A 20,120-nucleotide genomic window follows, 5' to 3' on the forward strand; every position below is an offset into this window, starting at 1 on the left:
ATCAATAAATAGCACCTAAAATTACTATTATGTCACTCAAAAATGCTCATATGGCATCCTTAAATTGCACTTTTCAACATAATTTTAGACTTAATTGTTTTTTTGTTATAGAGACTAAGGACTTAATTAAACCAATTGAAAGGTTTAGGATTTGATTGTACATTTTGATAAACGTTTAGGACTTAATTGAATTTAGGACTCGATTTCATTCAGTAGATAAGATCCGGGACTTGTGATGCACTTTCATCACACCCATCATTTTACAAATTTAGAAATACAAGATTGAACAAAATGTACGTGAGATATGAGGATTATAACATTCGAATCGAGCCAAAAGATAACACCATCCTCTAATTTTGGACTACTTGTAACTCTTTCTCTTGACACTTCCAATATGAGGGATCAAAATCATCATACTAGCAAACTGTCAAGTTCTTTGTTGAGCTCACTGTCTTTTGACTAAAACCGATTCCCAGTTCTCTCTGCATCCAAAAGACAATTTGAAGGAGCCAAGCTTTGACAGTTCAAGTTCAGGTGAAGCTCCGAAAGTTTCCACCGGTCCAAGTCCGAAAATACTCGTCCCGAAGATTTGTTGATCAGAATCAAGAGAAGCAATGCCACGTAATTTTTCAACAAGGCTGTCATTCCCTTTGGCCAACATATATACTGTTGTTAGAAGGAATAGCAAACAAGGTAATTCGCACCAACCAAAACACGATCCGGTGAAAGTGCACCCGCTGGAGCAAATAATCTGGAGTAACTACGTATCGAATTGTTCCCCACCCTTAGCAAACTGCTGCTGCTAACTTCTTGGGTCGAGTATTTTAACGTCGTTTTCTGTGACCCGTGTCTCAAAACGGATTTGAGAGGAACTCCTGAGTCCCACATACAACAGACTCCAAGCACTTGCAGGCTTGAGGGCCATGAAAGCGCGACAAGAGTTATGATAGCTCATAAAAATGTTGACCAAGCTAAGTAACGAGTTCATTTAAATAAAGATGCAGAAGTACCCGGAAGTAACAGCTGACTTTATAGAAATAGGGAAGGGAACATGAGGATGGTCAAGTTCTTCGGCACTAGCCTAGTCTCAAAGGTAACAACTGAGACCTCAAAGAGTCGAGACCCTCCTTGATAAACTTGTAAATGCTGCTGTACTACTAAACCTAGCTTCTACAGCTATAGAATGCAATGGATACCGTTCTTAGCCATGAAACAATCATACCGATTTCCCAGGTGACTGGAAAATCCAAATCCGAAAAATTATGTCCTGGATCCAGATATGACATCAAGCAATCCACAGCAGTTCATCCATGAAGACCTTCGCGCCACTCTCAGGGTCATTGGTACCTCAGGCTGCAGAGCAACATCGCAACAAGTTATTAAGCGAATTCCATTTCTGAAGCATATATTCAAGAAGTGTCATGAAATTGGAGGCTACAATTGATCAAAAACAAGTGAAGTACCGGGTTCTCTGCCGAATTCACCACCGGCAAACTCTCACTCTCTCCATTGTAGGATTCCTTGGCGGACTCAAGCCTCTCGATGTAGATGCTTGTGCTCTCCAACTCTTCCTCGGTTTCCTCTTTCTTGACAACCTTAACTATAAGAACACCGTTAGATTTTAACTCGCTTCCTTGGCCATCAGTTTCATCACCAACAGCTTCCTCAACATCCCTCCGCTCGATCTGTAAATCAACTCCGGCTTCCACCTTTTCAACAATCTGAACAACCGCATTTGACTCTGGAGGTTTGTTCTTAGACGCGTACAGAGGAGACGGAGATTCTCCACTCTTCAAGTCCTCATTGCCTTCATTGAATGAGTTAGGATGGTCCTCAGATGTTGGGGAATTATCCTCGGCACCGCCATCGCTATCCTTCTCGTTTTCACTTATCAGATCACCATTTTCTAATCCCAAAAGTACCAAAGGAAAAGGAAACGAATTAGTCAAAGAAATCGCCGAATATCTAATGCCAAGATCAAACTAAAAAAGCAAAAGAAAACTCAGACAGGGGTTAAAAAGGTTACAAGAAAAATAAAGATCGGGATATTTTGAAAGATAGGCCATCAGATCAGCCACACACAGAGCCAAATGAACAAACATCTAGCGAACCAAACGACATTGACAAGTACCCATTGACAGAAAAGAGAAGGTGAGAGGTGAACAATGCTAATTGATGATTGATCGAGAGAGATCACCGTGAGGGTTGCTGGTGGTTTGGCTCTCCAGTTCCTTCTTCTTCTTCCTAGCGGCTTTTCTCCTTTTTGCAGCTGAAGCCATGATGACCCTCACTCAAATCTCACACCCCACAAACTCTCTCTCTCTCTCTCTCTCTCTCTCTCTCTCTCTCTGTATGTCTGTGTGTGAGAGAAAACAGAGAAGTTTTCGTGAATACCGTGAATGAAGGTTTATAAGGAAAGTGGTTGGAAAGGCAGGTGGAGACGAGACCGTGGGAGTGGAACCTGCTGAAAGCTGTCATGTGCGTAGTGCCTGCAAATTTCAAATCTCTTTCCCTCCTCTTCCACTCGAAAAGCATCCGATGTTTCCACATAACAACGGCGTCGGCCTGGTTTCCCTAAAAAACCAATGTGAAAATTACCCACGAAACACACTTCAACTTCCAAAGTGTTTTAGGTCGCCGTTGCAAGAATAATGTGATATAATTGATCGATTACATAACCGGCGTCATCTGCATTTGATTTTATGTGGCACTTACATTTTAGAATTACTTACTTGATTAACTTGTTACATCACGTAACACTGTCGCTTGTTAGAGCCATCACATGAAAAAACTTATCACCGTAACTTTGGAGTTGTACGCATATACCTTATACTTTCAACGACTTTTATACTTTCATTTTGTTACATTAAACGTCACTTTTCAAAGTTTTCATATTAAAAAAATGTATAAAAAAATTCGTGTCGAGCCATTGCACACTAGGCACATTGAAACTCAAAGGCCCGGTCCAAAACCTTGAATGGAGTAAGCCCAAAATGCCAACCGGGGGCATTCGGGCTAGGGAATTCCGAGCTTTGGTGTTTTCATTTGCACCCTTAGTCGCATAAAAATCCTTTGGAGGGAATGAATCTTGGGAAGATGCTCTTGATGCCCCTTTTTTCGTTTCTCTTCTTTATGGTGTGAATTCTGTGTATGGAGTGTCATTGTTGTGGTTTGATGACTTGAGCTGACATATTTCGGTTTCTTGCGATTATATTGGCTGTGGAATGTAGAGTTAGAATGAGACTGCGGCGTCAGAGGGGCATTTTGCTTCTTGCTTTTAGTTTGTAAGTGATAGATAAGTGTGACAATTAGGTATAATTTGGCGTGACTTAGCTCAGCAACTGTTCGTTGGATTAGGTATGCAAGACATTGGTAAGTCTTCGAGCATGAAGGGTGGCGATGTTTCGTTTAATTAGCTCTCTCGAAGCATTGTCATTGTTGAGTTTTGTGTAGCATGGAGCTCCGGTGTCTGGGCTATTCCACTAGAGAGGTTTGATGGGAAGCGGAATAGGCGAAGCGGGTGTTTACGTACTGCTAATCGATGCAGTTATGATGTTCGCTTTATGAACTAAACCTTGTTTTTCGCAAGTTAAAGAATCTTGGATATGAATCAATTACCAAAATCCGGTTTTGTCGTTGGAACCGGTTCCAACATGTGATGCTACGACCTCAAATTGCTTTGAGAAGGAGATTTGACTCACAAAAATTATGATTATGTTATGCAAATGGTATGTGAAAACTTATGGCCCTGTTTGGTATGCGAAAAATTATGATTATGTTATGTGAGATACATTTCGTAAAAACTCTCTGTTCAGTAAACATGTTTCCATTCATTGCAGTGTAATTACATGTCATTCTGCAGTGATCAAAATTAGAATGAAACATGCTTTCAGAATTTCCGTTCCAGTTGAAAAGTTGAATCTGCATGAACAAAATGCATTTTCAAGAAAACAGAGAATGAAGACAGAACTATTTTCGTTTCCGTTTTCTGTGAAAATGAAAACTGAAAAACTTTCGCGAACAAAACAGCCCCTAACATGCAGTGATAAAATACAATTTGAATGGTACAGATCTTGATCGAGTTAACAGCAAAACCTTTAAATAGTAAAAACCTTCCCCGGCTCTGCGCCGCTTCGATCCCTCTGCCTATCCTCATCTAGAATCACCTACAAATAGCTTTGATATAATTCGCCATGTTACCTTAAGACAAGCGAGGGCCAAAAAAACAAGCTCTGAGATAAGTTCCGACGAAAGAGAAGAGAGCTCTGGCCAGCATGACCTAATCCCTAGCAGTTCTTCCTCATTCAATGCCAATAACACAATGGATGGCTCCTTCAATTGCCGGCTCATTCAATTTGATGTTGCTTAACCAGGCAAGATCAACTTCTAACAGGAAGAGGATCTCAGAACGGTTTCTTTTCGAAGGAAACCAGCCCGTGGACTCCGCCTTCAATTTGTGCAGCTCCTGTTCTTACCTGTAACAAAGCAAGAGCATAAGGGAACTGCACAATTATAAGCCTCATAAGCTCCTGTGAGAGGCTACGACCAGACCAAACAAGTACTCGTTTCACAAAAGCTTTCACTACAATAATGGGATGTTATGATCTAATTTCCATCTAGTACGACGTTTGGCTTTCAAGTGGTAAATCCAGCAAGAGGTACACAAATGCTAAACAGCGAAGTTCAGCGAATTCATCAAACAGATCCATTGACCTTTTGTAATCTAATATATGAAAGGACAGAAAGGACCACGTTTCTCTCAGGGTTCACTTATATTTGGAAGTGCCTTCTATTGCAACAGCATTCCAACAATCATGTTGAAATTATTCTAACAATCATTACCGGTTAAGAATTCTTCGCGATGATGATGCTCTTACATAATAAATGATGAACGGGTACTCTTATTGTCAACGTAAAATACCCCATATGATAGTGCCATTTTCCTCAGTTTCATTGATAGATTCCAAGCAACATTATTCACGAAGAAAAATAAACCAAAATAAACCTCTTCAGAAATCATAACAAACCTTCAAGCACTAGTCAAAATTCAGACAACTTATTAAAACATTGAGAAAAGTAAAAACCAAAACAAACCTCTTTAGAAATCATAACACTGTAGAATGGCCATACCTCTAGCCTCAGCGTTGTTTTTATCATGTCATGAGCTTCTCTTAAAGACTGAGCTCCAAGATCTTGGAAACCTTGCTTAACAGCTTGCATTGTATAAGGGACAAACTTCAAGACAGACCCTTTATCTGCAACTGCGCCTACAACACCCTGTGCAATCTTTAGTTTGGATGTGTCACCCAAGTATCTTGCATCACTCCCTTTAGTCATAGCCTCAAGTGAACCCATGCCTCGGTACTTTTTCAATCGGCGACCATCCTGAATAAACCAAAAGACACTTTACTAATATAGGACAGAATAAATCATCCATAGGAACCAAATGAGTCCACGCAAAGATGATAAATACAAACTTATCAGTTCAATTTTGAAAAGGTTTCTGCTGAAACAATATTTAAAAAACACCAAGCCCATAACCAACTTTTCATATGACATGGTTGCAGTCAATGACAGCCAAATCAACACTTAGACTAAATCAATTTTATGCATTTGTATCCATTACGTGATGCACATGGTAGTTAATCTTGCTAAGAAGCTAGATAAAAGCAAAATTTTAACCCAGTAACGATCACGTCACATGACGTACAACCTGACATGTTCCACAAAAGGATAGTCATATAAGCAGTACTTTGCTGGCTCATGGAAGGCAAGAGGTAGCTGTAAGTCTGTGTAAACAGAACTTAAGCAGTACGAAGTACGCCCGACCATATTAATCCTTGCAGAAACGTCAAATGATATATTATTTATGCGTATGGAAATGTTGTTGGACAAAAACTAGTAGAATTCTCAGCTTGCCTTTGAAGTGCTTCTGGGAGATTCCAATCAAATTTCTGCAAAAGATATAACGTGTATAATACCCTTGGCCAAAATTCTAGTTTCAATAAAGATCTACAACCTCAGTTCTTGCATTTATTTCTTCAAATGCTAGAGGATACAAAAGCCAGAACAAGTGAAAGCTTCATTTTGCAACTCTGACAAACAGAATATCTATATATAGGAAAGTGATAAAAAATGATATCTAGAGAGCATTTGAAAAAGAATGCTCAATTGACCAAAAGTAAATCAGAACTGATGCAGAAAAACAAAGACAAAAGACTCAAAAACACTTGGGCAGGAAGTTCAGAGTTCTTCATCTGACCACATCACGTGTCAACAGAAAAAGAGATATAAAGGAAACAGAGATCATTTTTCACCAATGAGAAACGTGTGGCACCTTATTGAGAGAAGAAAAATTACGCATAAACGGTAGTAACTACAAATTACCTGAACCACATAAGCACCAGGAGCCTCAGTACTTCCAGCTAGGAAGCTTCCCATCATCACAGTGGATGCCCCGAGGGACAAAGCTTTGACAATGTGGCCAGAGTTTGAAATGCCACCATCAGCAATGACTGGCACACCACATTGAGAAGCAAGGGATGAAACCTTATAGACAGCAGTAGCCTGAAAAGTTTACATGATTGAAGTAATGAAAGAAATCTTAATTAGAATGAGTGCTTAAGGGAAGCAATTTGAAGGAAGATTAACGAAATTACTTCAAAACATTTACTTGTCCCATCATCTCTGCACACAGTAATTGGAAAACAAAGAATTATTCTATAAGAAGTTACTCTATTATATTGAAGCGTAAAAAAAAAAAAAAAAGACATGCCAAGTGGCTTTACCTGCCCACGTCCAACGGCGCAGACCTCCTGGGTGGTACAAATAGAACCAGACCCCATGCCAACCCTCAAACCATCAACCCCAGCCTTGATCAAATTATCTGCCTGGTACATTGTGACCACGTTGCCACCAATGACATCCAACTCAGGGTATGTTTTCTTCACATACTTGATCATATCAATCTGATAAAGGGAATTTCCCTGAGAACTGTCGAGCACCACCACATTGACACCAGCCTTGACGAGATGCTGCAGCCTCTCCTTATCGGCTTCTCTCGTCCCGATTGCTGCTCCCACCATCCACTCTCCATTGGGATCCACTGAACCCCCTCCCACCAATCTGGGGTAGCCTCTCAACATCTCCACATCCTCTCTCCGTGCGACATCTACTATCTCGCCTCCCTTCACTATCGGCGTAAATTCCTTCCCTGCCTTCTCCTCAAAGTAGGAGATCATTTTTGCCAAATCACAATCCCAAGGGGCAAAATCAGAGGACTTGACCATGCAATCAACCAGCCGTGTTTCCTTGTCTGCGAGGTTCATCCAATCAGACTTGGCCACATAGCCCACCAACTTTCCACGGCAATCACCGGAGTCTGTGACCAGGATGCAAGGAGTGTCAGCGAAATCCTCAAGGGAGATGATGGAATCGGATGGGGATCGAAAGACAGGATTGGAGAGGACCGGCAAGCAGGAGGATTTGGCCGCCTTGATTACGGAGGCTTGGTCGGAGGGAGGGATATTGGCGTGAATGATGCCGATGCCCCCAAGAGCTGCCATGGCTCGGGCCATGGACGATTCCGTGACAGTGTCCATCGGTGAGGAGACACATGGGATGTTGAGCGAGATGTTGCGGGTGAGCTTAGTGGAGAGGTCAACCTTCTCCACCGGGAATCCTATATAGCCCGGGAGGAAGATGACATCATCATATGTGTAGGAGTAACCCTGATGGAACAGCTTCTGCGCCGAATACCCGTCCTCGAACTCCATTATCCTGCAGTAGTCAAAACCCACTTTTGAGATTGACTAAACATGATCATAGAACTCAAGAATAGACCTGCCTGTTTGGCAGGCTTCCTTCAAATTCAAAATCAAATTACAAACTTTCCGATAATTCTATAACAATAACAAGCAGACTCTGAACACTATTATAAAGGATAAAAATTTGTTATAGTTACAAAATTTGAGTGAAGAACAACATTAACATCTTTACTTGTCTCTTACAATCTGCTCTGCTTATCATAGCATCAAGCTCTGTCCGCTCATTATCTGAATAGATTAATTCAATCTAAAGCCTGCTCTTTATGATCATCCAAAGTTCTCGACCTCCATTGGGACAACAAATATATGAGCTAACAGCCGAAACACTACAGAACAACGAATGTACGAACCAAAAAACCTCGGCATGTCAGATACGAGCGACAGCAACAGAAACTTGACCCACAAAACAACAGCTAGAAATCAGCAAAAAGATCTCAACCCACAAAAGAACTGAAGAAAAAGACAAGGAAAAACCAATTGATACTTGAGGTAACGCCGGAGTAGCAGTGGGCCGGTGGGTCGCCGCCGGTGAGCTCGGCTGCGGTGGCTCCGCCGCCGTGACAGGTGGCGGAACGACCGGAGGAGAGGCGGAAGAGATGGGATTTGGGAGACGTGAGAGACGAGAGTTCTGAATCAGCGGGTTTTTATGTTTTTCGTAGGGTTTACATTTTCTTTTTCGTATCGATATTTCGCCAGAAAAAAAAAAGAAAAGAAAAAGGAAGGGAAGGTTGATTTTTTAAACGGAAAGCTGCCCAGGCGGGAAGACGACAATAATAGCGTACGGCCTTCCGCCCCCCACCCGTCTCCCACTTTTGTGTATTATATATATTACATTTTGACAAGGACGGAGCGATTTTATTGAAATTTTTTTTTATTTTTTATTGGACTGTTATCTGATGGAAACCTAATATTTGTTAGGAAAATTTTCAAATAAGAGTTTGAAATACACTCATTTTCTCAAATAAAAGTTTGAAGTGAACCTCGTATTAAATAACGGTTTAAAGTGACCAATTGTCTTAAACATGAGCCTAAAGTGGTCAAATTGTCTCAAGTAAGGATTGTGGCTGGCCGGTGACTATTTCGGTCATTGGAGTAGGGGTATTTTAGTCAAAAGATTTGAAGTATATTTTTTAAAATTTTTTTACTTTCTTTTTCTTTTCTTTTCTTTTTCCTCTTTTTCTTTCTCCCTCTTCTCTTCCCCGACCATTACAGGTGACCTTCACCGGCCTTAAGCGAGGGCCGCCCTTGCCGGCTTCAGGCGAGAGCCACCCTCACCTGGTCTAGACCCTTGCTTAGGCAGGAGAGAGTCGCCTTCACCTGGGTTGGGCAAGCGAGGGCGGCCCTCGCCTGAGTATGTTGACCTCCGCATGGCCAGCGGCGGAAAGAGGAAAAAAAAAAAAAGGAAAACAAAATTACAGAAAAAAAAAACAAAGAAAGGAAAAAGAATTTCAAAAAAGTAAAGAATGAAAATGCTCTTTAGCCAACAAGGTCAAGCCATTTTTCTAGGCTCTTATTTGAGACAAAATTCATTTCAGACCCTTATTTGAGAAAATGATGGCACTTCAGATTCTTATTTGAGACAATGTCCACTTGATGTATTTATTTGAGAAAATGATGACACTTCGTACCCTTATTTGGGATTTTCCCTATTTGTTGTACAAAAATGACCCCAATCACGATGTAAAAATCAATTTTCTCTTGGGAAGATCCTTGTCAAGTGCGAGCAGCAACAGTTACAAGGTGATTTTGCACCCTTAAATCTACGAAACCAAGTGAGGAAGATAGTAACCCCCATGATCTAATTTCAAATTGAGTCTAGCTTCTTACTTAAAAGATCAATATACTAAAAATAAACTGATATCAAAGGTGATCACTAATATCCCTAAACTAAAAGCCACGTTAACTAAATAAAACTAAGCCACGTCTAGTGCTAAAATAAATGAAAAACCTAATCACCAACTTGCTTCCAAACTATTTTCTGAGTTTAAAATTTTTTTTGCCAATTTTTTTAGTTAATTTTTTTAAAATTTTTTTGATTTGTCTATAAAGAGTAATTTTATTTATGATTGTATTAAGGCCATCTAATTCTATATCATAATATATTCTAATTCTATTTCTAGTCCAATTTAATCCAAACATGAAAATTTGTTAAACATACTTCACTTGTGCACATATGAAGCCCTATTTCTCTTTCATTACTTCTACTTTATTATTTCTTTTTCTTTCCTAATCCTTTTTCTCATCGTCTTCCTCGCAATACCGATACTTTTCATCGCCTTCCTCGTAGTAAGAGAGCACCCAAAACACGATCAACGATCCATCTACCAAATCATCCAAGCATCAACCACATATTCATCTCCCTTAATCTTCCTATTACTTGTTATCAAATCTCCACCCATCATCGTCCGCCACACAGTCACCAACATACGCCGGCCACGGCCTCCACAGGCGCAAGGAACAAAACAGGGACGTGATCGGATAAAGGGATGCGATGAACAAACCTGACCAATCGAGCTTATAAATTGACCCTCGGACCGTCGATTCTTGAGTCAGTTCCTCGCCTGATGACCATCATTGAACGCAGCAGGAAGACATGTAAACGCCGAGCAAGCACAGTCAATAAGAGAAGTTGTTCCGATTTGGTCTCAGGTGGAAATAAATGCGGCAGAAAATCATGCTTAGCCATCAACAAAGAGTTGCAATCATGTGTGACGTATCATTATACACTCAAAACGAGTCAGGATTAAGGACCAATTTGTACGGATCCAGTTTTGGACATTTTGTCGAACATGTTATGTGCGTCACAAGAACAGAGGTAAACACGGAACTTGGTCCGAATACCATAAAGTCGGCTATGATTTAAAGTTATTTCCTCGTACGCTTATCGGTGGATCTTGAAGTCAGAACGTAATATAACAAAAGGGGCCGAGGTTACCTTGCTGAGGAGATGAGATGGTCTCAGCTGCAATCACTACTAGTCCAGCTAGTGCAAGGAAGATGATCCGGGAAACGTCGCTTGTGAAGATGAGCAACGGGTATGGAGTGTCGGATTCAAATAACTTGCTTCGAGTCTCCAAGACCGAGAACAAGGCAGAACAGGGCACTCTTTGCGGCGGCCATCACTGACAGAGACGAGAAGCGCTTCGGTGAAAGGCAAGGATCAGCAAGGCAGGAGAACTGCAAAAAAAACGCTCTCTGCTCAAGCTTTTTCCGTGTGCATGCTCGTAAATGGCAGGTCTTTAATAGGCTTTGGTCTTGTCAGCTTTGTATAGAGCCACGAACCAGCAAAAGCCCCTCCTTTCTAACAGCACCATGTTCTAAGTGACAAGGAAACTACCTTGAATAAGTTAGTCAAAACTTCAAAAATTCCCCGTACACCATATAAATCCATTAACGTAAGATGCAAGCGATAGTCTCATAAATTTCGATTTGGCGTTCGTTAGAGGACATAAGAACAAGAAAAAGAAAAAGAGAAGGGCCGAACAGAAGGTCAATACCATGGATTTTAGAAGACTGTTTGATGGTTCAGACAAGCAAGAGATGAGAATCACAAGAAGTTTTGAAGTTTTGAAGTCGTTATTGTCTTCCTCGAAAAGGACATCCCTAAATACCAAACCCATATCATATAATCAGGTTTCATCACCATTCTCCGTATCACAATTTTCACCTTCTTGCTCAATAGATACGACTCGGCTCTTCTAGGCTTCATTGTGCCGAACCCTCATGGCGTCGAGATAAGCTTTGCCGTTGAGCTCCCTTGATAGATAGCCGTTCAGATATTCTGCCACTGTTATCCTCTGGAACATTGCTGGGGTCTCCGGGGTGATGAGGCTCGGCGTGCGACCAATCTTGGCATCGATTCTCGGACTGAAGAACGTTGCAGTGGAGATCCTCTCTTTCACTGCATTCACTGTCGCTTGATGCTCGATGCTCTGGTAAATCCCATTCGTTATAATCTGTTATCGGCCAATGACGGGAAGGCTTTGAGGATGAGACAATGAATCATCATCAACATGGTCAAATGAGCAATTTGATTTTGCAAATACTATTACCTCAACAATGTCTCCAACATTGATGATGCAAACACCAGGGAGAGGTTTCACAGGAACCCACTTCTCATCTTTCTTTATCTGGAGGCCCTCCATTACGTTGACCTGGAGGAGGATGGTAATGGCGTCGCCGTCAGAGTGAGAGTTGAGGTCTATCACGAGTTCAGGTTGCGGACATGGCGGGTAATAGTTCATCCTCATCCCTTGCAACCCTTCTTCGAACATCCCCTCAAGGTCCTTTGCCTCCATTCCTAAGGCCTTCGCCATGAGGTAGAGGAGCATTATTGATGGGGTTTGCATTTCCTTCGAGTAGGCATCCAGATTGTCTTTACCATGTAGATAATTTTGTTCTTTAGGCAATAAGGTGATATTTGGTAACAGGACCCTTGCAACAAGAAAGGTATTCATGTAGAAATTACATTGCGTGCTATGTTGACGTGATATCACTCACCTAATTAAGTAATTTCGTATATTATACATGTTGGCCCATGTGGTACAGTGTCATATGAAAGATTTATGGTGTCTTTTATGCGTATATTGCCCCTGGTACGAGAGAGAGAGAGAGAGAGAGAGAGAGAGAGAGAGAGAGAGAGAGAGAGAGAGAGAGAACCTGACGGGAAGAGGGAGTTCGGGGAACAAATGAGGCTTCCTGAGAGAAGCAGGGAGAGTGAGCATGTAGAAGATGTCAGCCCAATCAAGCTTTTGGTCTTCCGAGAGCACAAAGGCCTGATCCGAAGCCATCCGATTCGCCGTCTCTCTGCCAAAACTTCTTCTCTTCCATTGGCCCGTTGAATAGCTCTTCGGTACCCTTCTTCACTTTCTCTATCAACTTAAGGCTCACTTCATGATTTATCAGCTGAACAATTGTTAACATAGCACTATCATTCATGATTCACCCAGAAACAGGCAATCCTTTGAGATCAAGACAGAGAAAGCTCTGATCTCCCGAGTGATGAGTAATCAAGAGAACTCAATTTCAACATAAATCAGGAAAGTTGCAATAGATAAGTTTGTCTTATTAGCATTAATTAGAACATAGACAATCGAGGAAGTCACATCTTTAAATTCATCTAAGGTCCCACCTTTCTTCTGCCGTTGGAAGTTTTCAATGACCCATTTTTAGTATTCTGGTGAATTAGGGCAAGATGGCACAGATTATATCCCACTTTCTTGAGCCATTGAAATCAGGATGCGTCTGATGCAGAACTTAGATTTGGTAGGAGGCAAAAAGTGTGTCGGGGAAGCAAAATAAAAAAATTTCATATGAAATTCACAGACTACACTCAATTGTAAGTTGGACATCTATCTGTCCCTAGTGGCGAGATTTGCCAGCCCTTGCAAATGCATCTGAGTCACCCGTCATCAACATGGGTCTCGATTTTGAGAGCCTAAATGTATTCAAAGTTCTTGGGGCACTATGTGGATTTTAATCTCTTCCAGTCGATGGACTCCCATTTTTCTCTAAACAATTTCTTGAAGTTGTTCTGTACCTGAAAGAAGCCCCAGTCTTTGCACGTATGGTGCAGCTTCTTGAGCTCCGGCTTCGCGCAGTCCTCCGAAACCAACCTCCCCAAGTCGATCACAGGGACTTGAGGCAAGCCGGAACGAGCGTCCATGGGAGGCTCTTGATCGTCACGGACGTATCTCTTTGGGACCGTGGTCGGGTTCTCCTTCAGTATGTCCTGAACACACGGCACGAGGAGCGACCTCCCTAGATTTTTCGCCTGCATCTCCATTGATAACTATTGGAAACAGATTCCTAAACATAATGCGGAAAAACGGAAACACATTCCTAAACGATGAAAAACTCGAACTAACGAGTAATGCTAAAAACATACGCGGAAACGTGCCCAAGAAAACTTGAATCACCGATCGTAAAACACATCACCAAAAAGACAGGACGTACCTTGTTTTCCATGGATTAAATGCACCATTTACAGACTTGAGAGTTCTTAACGGATACTACTGCGGGGCGGAACTTCCTATGTGCCTTGGGAGTTTTTCTAGAACTTACGTTCTTTTTTTTTTAGAAGACGATAGATACTTGATCACGTATCTGCTCTCTACATTTTTAGAGATAACTTCTCAATTATTATATTTCACAATATCTCCCGGTTCTATTCAAACTGCCTTTTGCAGTTACTACTTTATCCATAACCGCCTTATCCGCAAGTAACTGCTCAATGGATGATGGGCCGACATGATAGATCATGGACCGGACTTGCCCAACACGGGCGGCCCACATAAAATCCATCAATAACAATCCAGAGGATGAGAAATCACAGAGACTGATGATATAGTTGCTCTGAAGGATAAGCTTAGGATGCTAACAAGAGAGAAAATAGGTGACACGGTCGTGTTTCAGCTAGACGGAGATGTCATTCTTCTTGGTTAGGAGGCCGATATTTATACATGGACTTGTTAACGAGTCTGCTCGTAATAGGCAGTGTCCAACGAGTGTAATGGTCCTTCAGAAAATGTTCTTTCTCCTAACAATTATTGAAAAAACTATGCAAATTTGCAGATTTGATTGATTAGTTTGGATAAGTATTCTATTATATTAAAGAACGTTTCAGCCGCCATGTTCGACCTTTCAATTTATAAGTGCAAGTCGAACATTCTCGACTTTTCCATTATAACTGCAAGTTGAACATCTCCAATGCTTAGCACCCCAGCATTGACGCAACAATTGGAGTTTTGGGACTTTTAACTCAAGAATTGAAAGTGGTGGATCCTACCAATTGTGTGCAAACTGCTTTGAATCTAGGTGTTTGCATAAACCAAATGTCTAAACTTAATTGATTCATGGAGCTTGCAGAGTATTTCATGGGCTGCAAATACTTGTGTCTCCACCGCTGCGACTCGGAATTTTTTAAATTAAAAGCATCTCTTAGATCTTGAGCACGATCCTAGTAACTTTCATGCTCTCTTTTGTGCAATAATTTTTTTTTTCAATCAATATCTGATCATAGAAAGAATATTTACATGAATCTGAACAATCAAATTGAGTAATGCAAGAAGCATGAAAATCTTTCACATAGCAAAGTGAAACAAAAGACATCATGAAGTAAGAGGTCGACTACAACGTGTCCTTACCTGAAACTATGTATAGTTATCTTGTGGATTAGTGGATGAGCGGCATGAATTGGTGGATAAGCAGAGTCAAGAATTGGGGGTGTTTATCGTATTTTGAGCTAGTATATAAGTGATATGCATCTCTTCAACATTCTTTGATAAGAGTTAGCTCCCGATGATAGATTTCGATAAAATAATAATATCTAAGAAGACGGAAGACATTTTTGTAAATATAAGGGTGGTTACCAAATTGAAAAGTTCAATTTATAGTTAGAATAGATGGTAATTTAAGAATATGCTCAAAGAACAGGAATTGGTATGATCAATATAATTCATTTGTTAAAGTGAACTTGGTCCTTCGAAAACATCCTTCTGGGTTGTAGGTTGTTCCTAGTCCAGTGTGTAACTATCTTCATCGGCGTCCATTATAGACTATCTAGCAAACAAAAAAAATGCTTGGGTGGTCAATATCTGTCCTCTATTTTCTTTGTTTTATAAAAAAATTTATCTTTAAAAGACAGTCAATAAAAAAAAAAAAGAAATTTTCTACACCAGATTATCCTCCCACCCTTTTTATATTATTAAAAAAAAATTTGGTTGGCTGGTTGCTTAGTCAAGAGTGACTTCTTAATAGCGCATTCGCTGAAGGTTAAATAGCCATGTTCTAGCTGAATGTGAGGTGATGGCGTGCTGCCTAAAGAGACTTATGGCTGAGCATAGACCAAGGACATGTTAGTTTTGATGAGATAACCTTTCTTTTAGGATGCACGTATGAATTGTGTTAGAAAAATACCCATTGGAAAATTAATATGGTGTAGAGCAGTTAATATATCCTAGTTAGCTCATAACTTATTAGCTTAAACTTTTGAATAAAGATATATCTAACTGGATATGTTAATAGGCTCAGATTTGGACTTCCTCTTAGTGATCTCCCTAGACTAAAAGTATCGAGCTTCTGCTGCGTGCTAACAAACCTAATAGATTCTTAACAAGAAAGCTATATTTCTACAAATCCAATTCAGGCCTTGTTTTTATTCCAAAATTGATGTAGAAATATTTGATTAATAATTTGGAAAGTATGATTTACTCTCCTCATAGTTCATTGCACGACCACTTTCCCTCCTCTTTTATAAAAAATACCACTCTCCCTCCTAAGACAAGGTCCCATGATGAAAAGTACCAAATTGCCCTCTCTTGAAAAAAGGCCTAGAAAACCCTAGCTCTGAAAATTGCAACAAACCCAAAGCCACCAAATGCAAAACCCCAGAAGCCCCCACCTCAACAAAATCAAACTCGCTCCACCCACTCGTCACTGCCAACGTAAGCGCATGCAATTGCAAGATGTTCACAACCTCGATCCAGGGTCACCGGGCTCGCACAACCTTGAATCTAGGCTTTGGAAGCCATGGACGATTCGAGGATGTCCATCGCGGATGGCGACCTCAGATCGAGATAAGTACCGAGGTTAGGATGGCTGGGGTTATGATTTTCTAATGGGAGTTTTGTTTTGAAGAATTAAAGAATTTAGACAAGGGGTAGGGACAGTTTGGGAAGAAAGACTGCATTTTCGTGAATCGCTACAAGATATTAAATCATGGGAGATGCGATTAGATATCTAACATAAAAGCTGAGGATGCAGAATTGTAATTTGAAAAATAGAATATGCAAAGTTTAAAAAGTAGGGAGATCATATATTTTCCCTTACAAATTAAAAATTAATTATAGGGCTCACTTTTTCACTCTCTCCCTTCTCTGTAGTTCCCATTCTCCTATGCGCCTGCCTTTCTCCTTTTCTTGCAACTCCATGCAGCTTGAGAATTTCTCCCTTCTTTCTACTATAATTTCTCATGACATGTACTCAAATTGTTCTTCGGCTTATCGAGTCAGATTCAATAATTAAATCCACCTTGTACAAAACCCTCACCTTTGATAGAGACCTTTGTGAGGAAAAAAATTTGGCTCAAAGATTTCTGTGTGTTTCCTTTCCTCTACATTAAAAAAAATATTTTGAGTAAGTACATTTGTATCGCGGAAAAATTACCGTTGAATAATATTTTGCTCATTTTCCAGTGTTTGGATTACTCAGAAAAATGAGTTTGGCTGAAAGTTTTTCCTAGTCAATAAATAATCTATACTTAAATTCAAAAAAATGATATTATCTTTTAATAAATTAGAAATCATTTTCCAAAATACACCTAACCTGGGACACTAGGTTAAGAGGCCCCGAAACTGGACAAGGAAACCTAGTGAATAGGTCCTCGGAGGACCCTAGCTCGAGTCCCCGGTGACCGTGCTTGATAAGCCGAGTACAAAGCCTAAGTACCCGGCTCCCATACCCAGGCCACTTGAGCCTAGACCCAAGTCCTTGAGGCCAGGCCGGAGTCCCCTGAGATTGGGATGGTGCCCTAATCCCAGCGATTGGACCGGGGACCTTGGCTCCTATGCCACGGTCCCCCAAGTCCGGATTCGAGTCTGCTGCACCTAGGTTCGGAACCTTAATGGCCAAGCTCGAGTCTCCCAAAGCTAGGCTCGAGACCATAATGCCCAAGCCCCACACTTCATGTTGTAAGTATTCCTAAATCTATCTAAACATGTTGTCACTACAAAAAAACTGGATTTTGCCACGAAAATTTGCGACGAAAAAATTTTCGTTGCAATTTGCGACAAATTTTCCAACGAAAAATTTTTCGATGCAAATTTCGTTGGAAATTTCCAACGAAAAAATTTTCGTCGCAAAATTCGTTGGAAATTTCCAACGAAAAAAATTCGTTGGAAATTTTCAACGAATTTTGCGAATTCAAAAAACCCGTTATTGTTCGGCATTTTTATATTTGTTGGAAAATTCGTTGGAAATTTCCAACGAATTTTCCAACGAATTTCAATTTTCCGGGCAATTATTTCGAGTGCGTACAATTTTCGTTGGAAAATTCGTTGGAAATTTCCAACGAATTTTTTTCGTTGAAATTTCAACGAATTTTCCAATGAATTACAAAAAACCCGTTTATTGTTCGGCATTTTTGATATTCGTTGGAAAATTCATTGGAAATTTCCAACGAATTTTCCAACAATTTCAATTTTCGGACAATTATTTCAGTGTATACAATTTTCGTTGGAAAATTCGTTGGAAATTTCCAACGAATTTTTTCGTTGGAAATTTCCAACAAATTTTCCAACGATTACAAAACCCGTTACTATTCGGCATTTTTATATTCGTTGGAAAATTCGTTGGAAATTTCCAACAATTTTCCAACAATTTCAATTTTCCGGACAATTATTTCGGTGTATACAATTTTCGTTTGGAAAATTCGTTGGAAATTTCCAACGAATTTTTTCGTTGGAAATTTCCAACAATTACAAAAAAACCCGATAATGTTCGGCATTTTTATATTCGTTAGAAAATTCGTTGGAAATTTCCAACGAATTTTTCGTTGGAAATTTCCAACGAATTTTAATTTTCCGGGCAATTATTTTAATGTGTACAATTTTCGTTACAAAATTCGTGAGAAATTTCCCAATTTTGCAACGAAAACCCTACTTCTTCCTTATTCAATATTTTCGCTCATTATTCCCACAACTTTCAATTTCCACGTTCTCTCTCTCTCCTTCGCCTTCACCTTCTCCGCCTCCCCCCCCCGCCGCCCCCCTCCTCCTCCGGCTCCGGCGCCATCTCACTGCTGCTGTTCTTCTTCATCTTGCCATGGCGAGGCCGAGCTCGCCTGCCGGCGAGTGTCTGGGGAGTCGAGCTTGCGTCCGCGTGCCGGCGGCGGGGTATAAAATATTTTTTAAAAATCCATTTTAAAAAATTTTTAAAAAATTGTGGAAAAATATAATCAAAAAATTTGTTGATTAATTATTTGTTGAAATAAAAATTTGTGTGTTAACACAAGGAATATTTAAACTTATTCAACTAAACGAGTCCGAGCGCATTATAAACAGGATAAAGGGTCAACTCATGCGTGACAAGTTTGATTATTTAGCACGATTAAGCTTATATGAGCACATTAACACATTGTGCATGTCTTGTTAGGGGTTGTGTCGAAAATTACTAGTCCGAGATAATGGTCATTGAGGTTTATCTCGAAGAATTATTTGATGATCCTAAACATACTCAAGTGGAGGCTGTTAGAGAGAAAGAACAATGAAATAATAGTTTAAGGACAAATTTGAACAAACAAATGATGTTCAAGGATGACATTGAAAACAAAAAGGTATGATAAGTCAGAACTTTAATAGCCACAACAAATTTCGTTATGTCTAAAATAAAACGACCACATTGAATAAAAATTAAAAAATGCAGGGATGACATCGAAAAAAATCGATAGACATTGAACAATAAGCGAATTTCAAAGGCTTTTTTTTTTGTGTAAATGTAAGTAGTATGTATAAGATGACGTACAGAAGCTTAGGGGCATTCCCCAGCATTACAAATAGAACTAAGATTACAAAAAAATGGAGTGGGGGAGTCTCCATATAGTAGCCAAAGTTTCATTTGTTCGGGACGGTCTAAAAGATTTGTAGTGCGAAGCTCGCTCTCTAACAAGTTTGCGAACTTTAGCCAAAATGATAAGGGCATCATTTGACTTTTGTTGGAAGCGTTTACGATTACGCTCCATCCAAATGCAGTATATGATCGCTAGGAAAGATACCTTCAGAAGTCTCGCCGCCAAGTCCTTACCTTTTGTAGCATTGATCATCCATTTAAGTTCATCATTCCATCCTTCTACAGGGCATCGAATTCCGTATTGTGCAAGAATAGTGCGCCAAATGCTTTCGGTCCAGGTGCACCGGAAGAATAGATGGTCTTTGCTTTCCAGACCAGACATACAAAAATTGCAATGAATATCTACTTCAGGCTTCCAACGTGATATGATTTCTGCTGTTTGTAGTCTATCTCTACAAACTAGCCAGCCGATGAAGTTATGCTTGCTAATACCTCCTTTCCAGATCAATTGGGACCATTCCACAGCCGGTCTCACATTTCTAGTTTCATCGTATACCTCTTGGCAACAATATCTTGGTCTAGATATGATTGAAGCTAAAGCCGGTCTTAGTTGAAGAATACAACGCCAACTCCATGCCATAGAGCCCTTGATTTCGAGCTACATAATCGAATTGCCTCTACACTTGGTACTATGGACCCATTTACTCCACAAGGTAGATGACGGACAAT

At 40.3% G+C, this 20,120-nt stretch overlaps 2 protein-coding genes and 1 pseudogene across 3 annotated transcripts; all 3 read right to left on the reverse strand.

Moving 5' to 3' along the window:
- Positions 1 to 1,007: 1,007 nt before the first annotated feature.
- LOC115661647 (uncharacterized) lies at positions 1,008 to 2,445 on the reverse strand. The gene is made up of 3 exons (XM_030583875.2): positions 2,198 to 2,445; positions 1,464 to 1,906; positions 1,008 to 1,353 (listed from the first exon to the last, which is right to left on the reverse strand). Exons 1-3 carry the CDS (start codon positions 2,277 to 2,279, stop codon positions 1,261 to 1,263), a joined length of 618 nt encoding a protein of 205 aa, XP_030439735.1. The 5' UTR covers positions 2,280 to 2,445; the 3' UTR covers positions 1,008 to 1,260.
- A 1,593-nt stretch (positions 2,446 to 4,038) lies between these two features.
- Positions 4,039 to 8,483, reverse strand: LOC115661646 (inosine-5'-monophosphate dehydrogenase-like). 2 transcript variants are annotated; one of them, XM_056316442.1, is made up of 5 exons: positions 8,301 to 8,483; positions 6,789 to 7,779; positions 6,388 to 6,567; positions 5,131 to 5,385; positions 4,039 to 4,475 (listed from the first exon to the last, which is right to left on the reverse strand). In XM_056316442.1, exons 2-5 carry the CDS (start codon positions 7,773 to 7,775, stop codon positions 4,404 to 4,406), a joined length of 1,494 nt encoding a protein of 497 aa, XP_056172417.1. In that variant the 5' UTR covers positions 7,776 to 7,779; positions 8,301 to 8,483; the 3' UTR covers positions 4,039 to 4,403. The 2 variants fall into 2 exon arrangements, with proteins under 2 accessions (XP_056172417.1, XP_030439733.2); XM_030583873.2 differs by having other exon boundaries at positions 8,311 to 8,481.
- A 2,732-nt stretch (positions 8,484 to 11,215) lies between these two features.
- Positions 11,216 to 13,611, reverse strand: LOC115661651 (protein SRG1-like; annotated as a pseudogene).
- Between the last annotated feature and the right edge of the window lie 6,509 nt (positions 13,612 to 20,120).

The sequence above is a fragment of the Syzygium oleosum genome, unplaced genomic scaffold, assembly GCF_021117445.2.
Source record: "Syzygium oleosum isolate NSW1041296 unplaced genomic scaffold, Sole_v2.1 Sole_v2.01, whole genome shotgun sequence".
Taxonomy (NCBI): domain Eukaryota; kingdom Viridiplantae; phylum Streptophyta; class Magnoliopsida; order Myrtales; family Myrtaceae; genus Syzygium; species Syzygium oleosum.

Excerpts from the sequence above, each read along its gene's own strand:
- LOC115661647 (XM_030583875.2), bottom strand. The coding sequence starts at position 2,279 with ATGGCTTCAGCTGCAAAAAGGAGAAAAGCCGCTAGGAAGAAGAAGAAG. Across the intron at positions 1,907-2,197 it reads AACCACCAGCAACCCTCACG|AAAATGGTGATCTGATAAGT; the intron begins GTGATCTCTCTC and ends TTTTGGGATTAG. Across the intron at positions 1,354-1,463 it reads TGAATTCGGCAGAGAACCCG|CCTGAGGTACCAATGACCCT; the intron begins GTACTTCACTTG and ends GTTGCTCTGCAG.
- LOC115661646 (XM_056316442.1), bottom strand. The coding sequence starts at position 7,775 with ATGGAGTTCGAGGACGGGTATTCGGCGCAGAAGCTGTTCCATCAGGGT. Across the intron at positions 6,568-6,788 it reads GCGCCGTTGGACGTGGGCAG|GCTACTGCTGTCTATAAGGT; the intron begins GTAAAGCCACTT and ends TAAACTTTTCAG. Across the intron at positions 4,476-5,130 it reads AAACAACGCTGAGGCTAGAG|GTAAGAACAGGAGCTGCACA; the intron begins GTATGGCCATTC and ends GCTTTGTTACAG.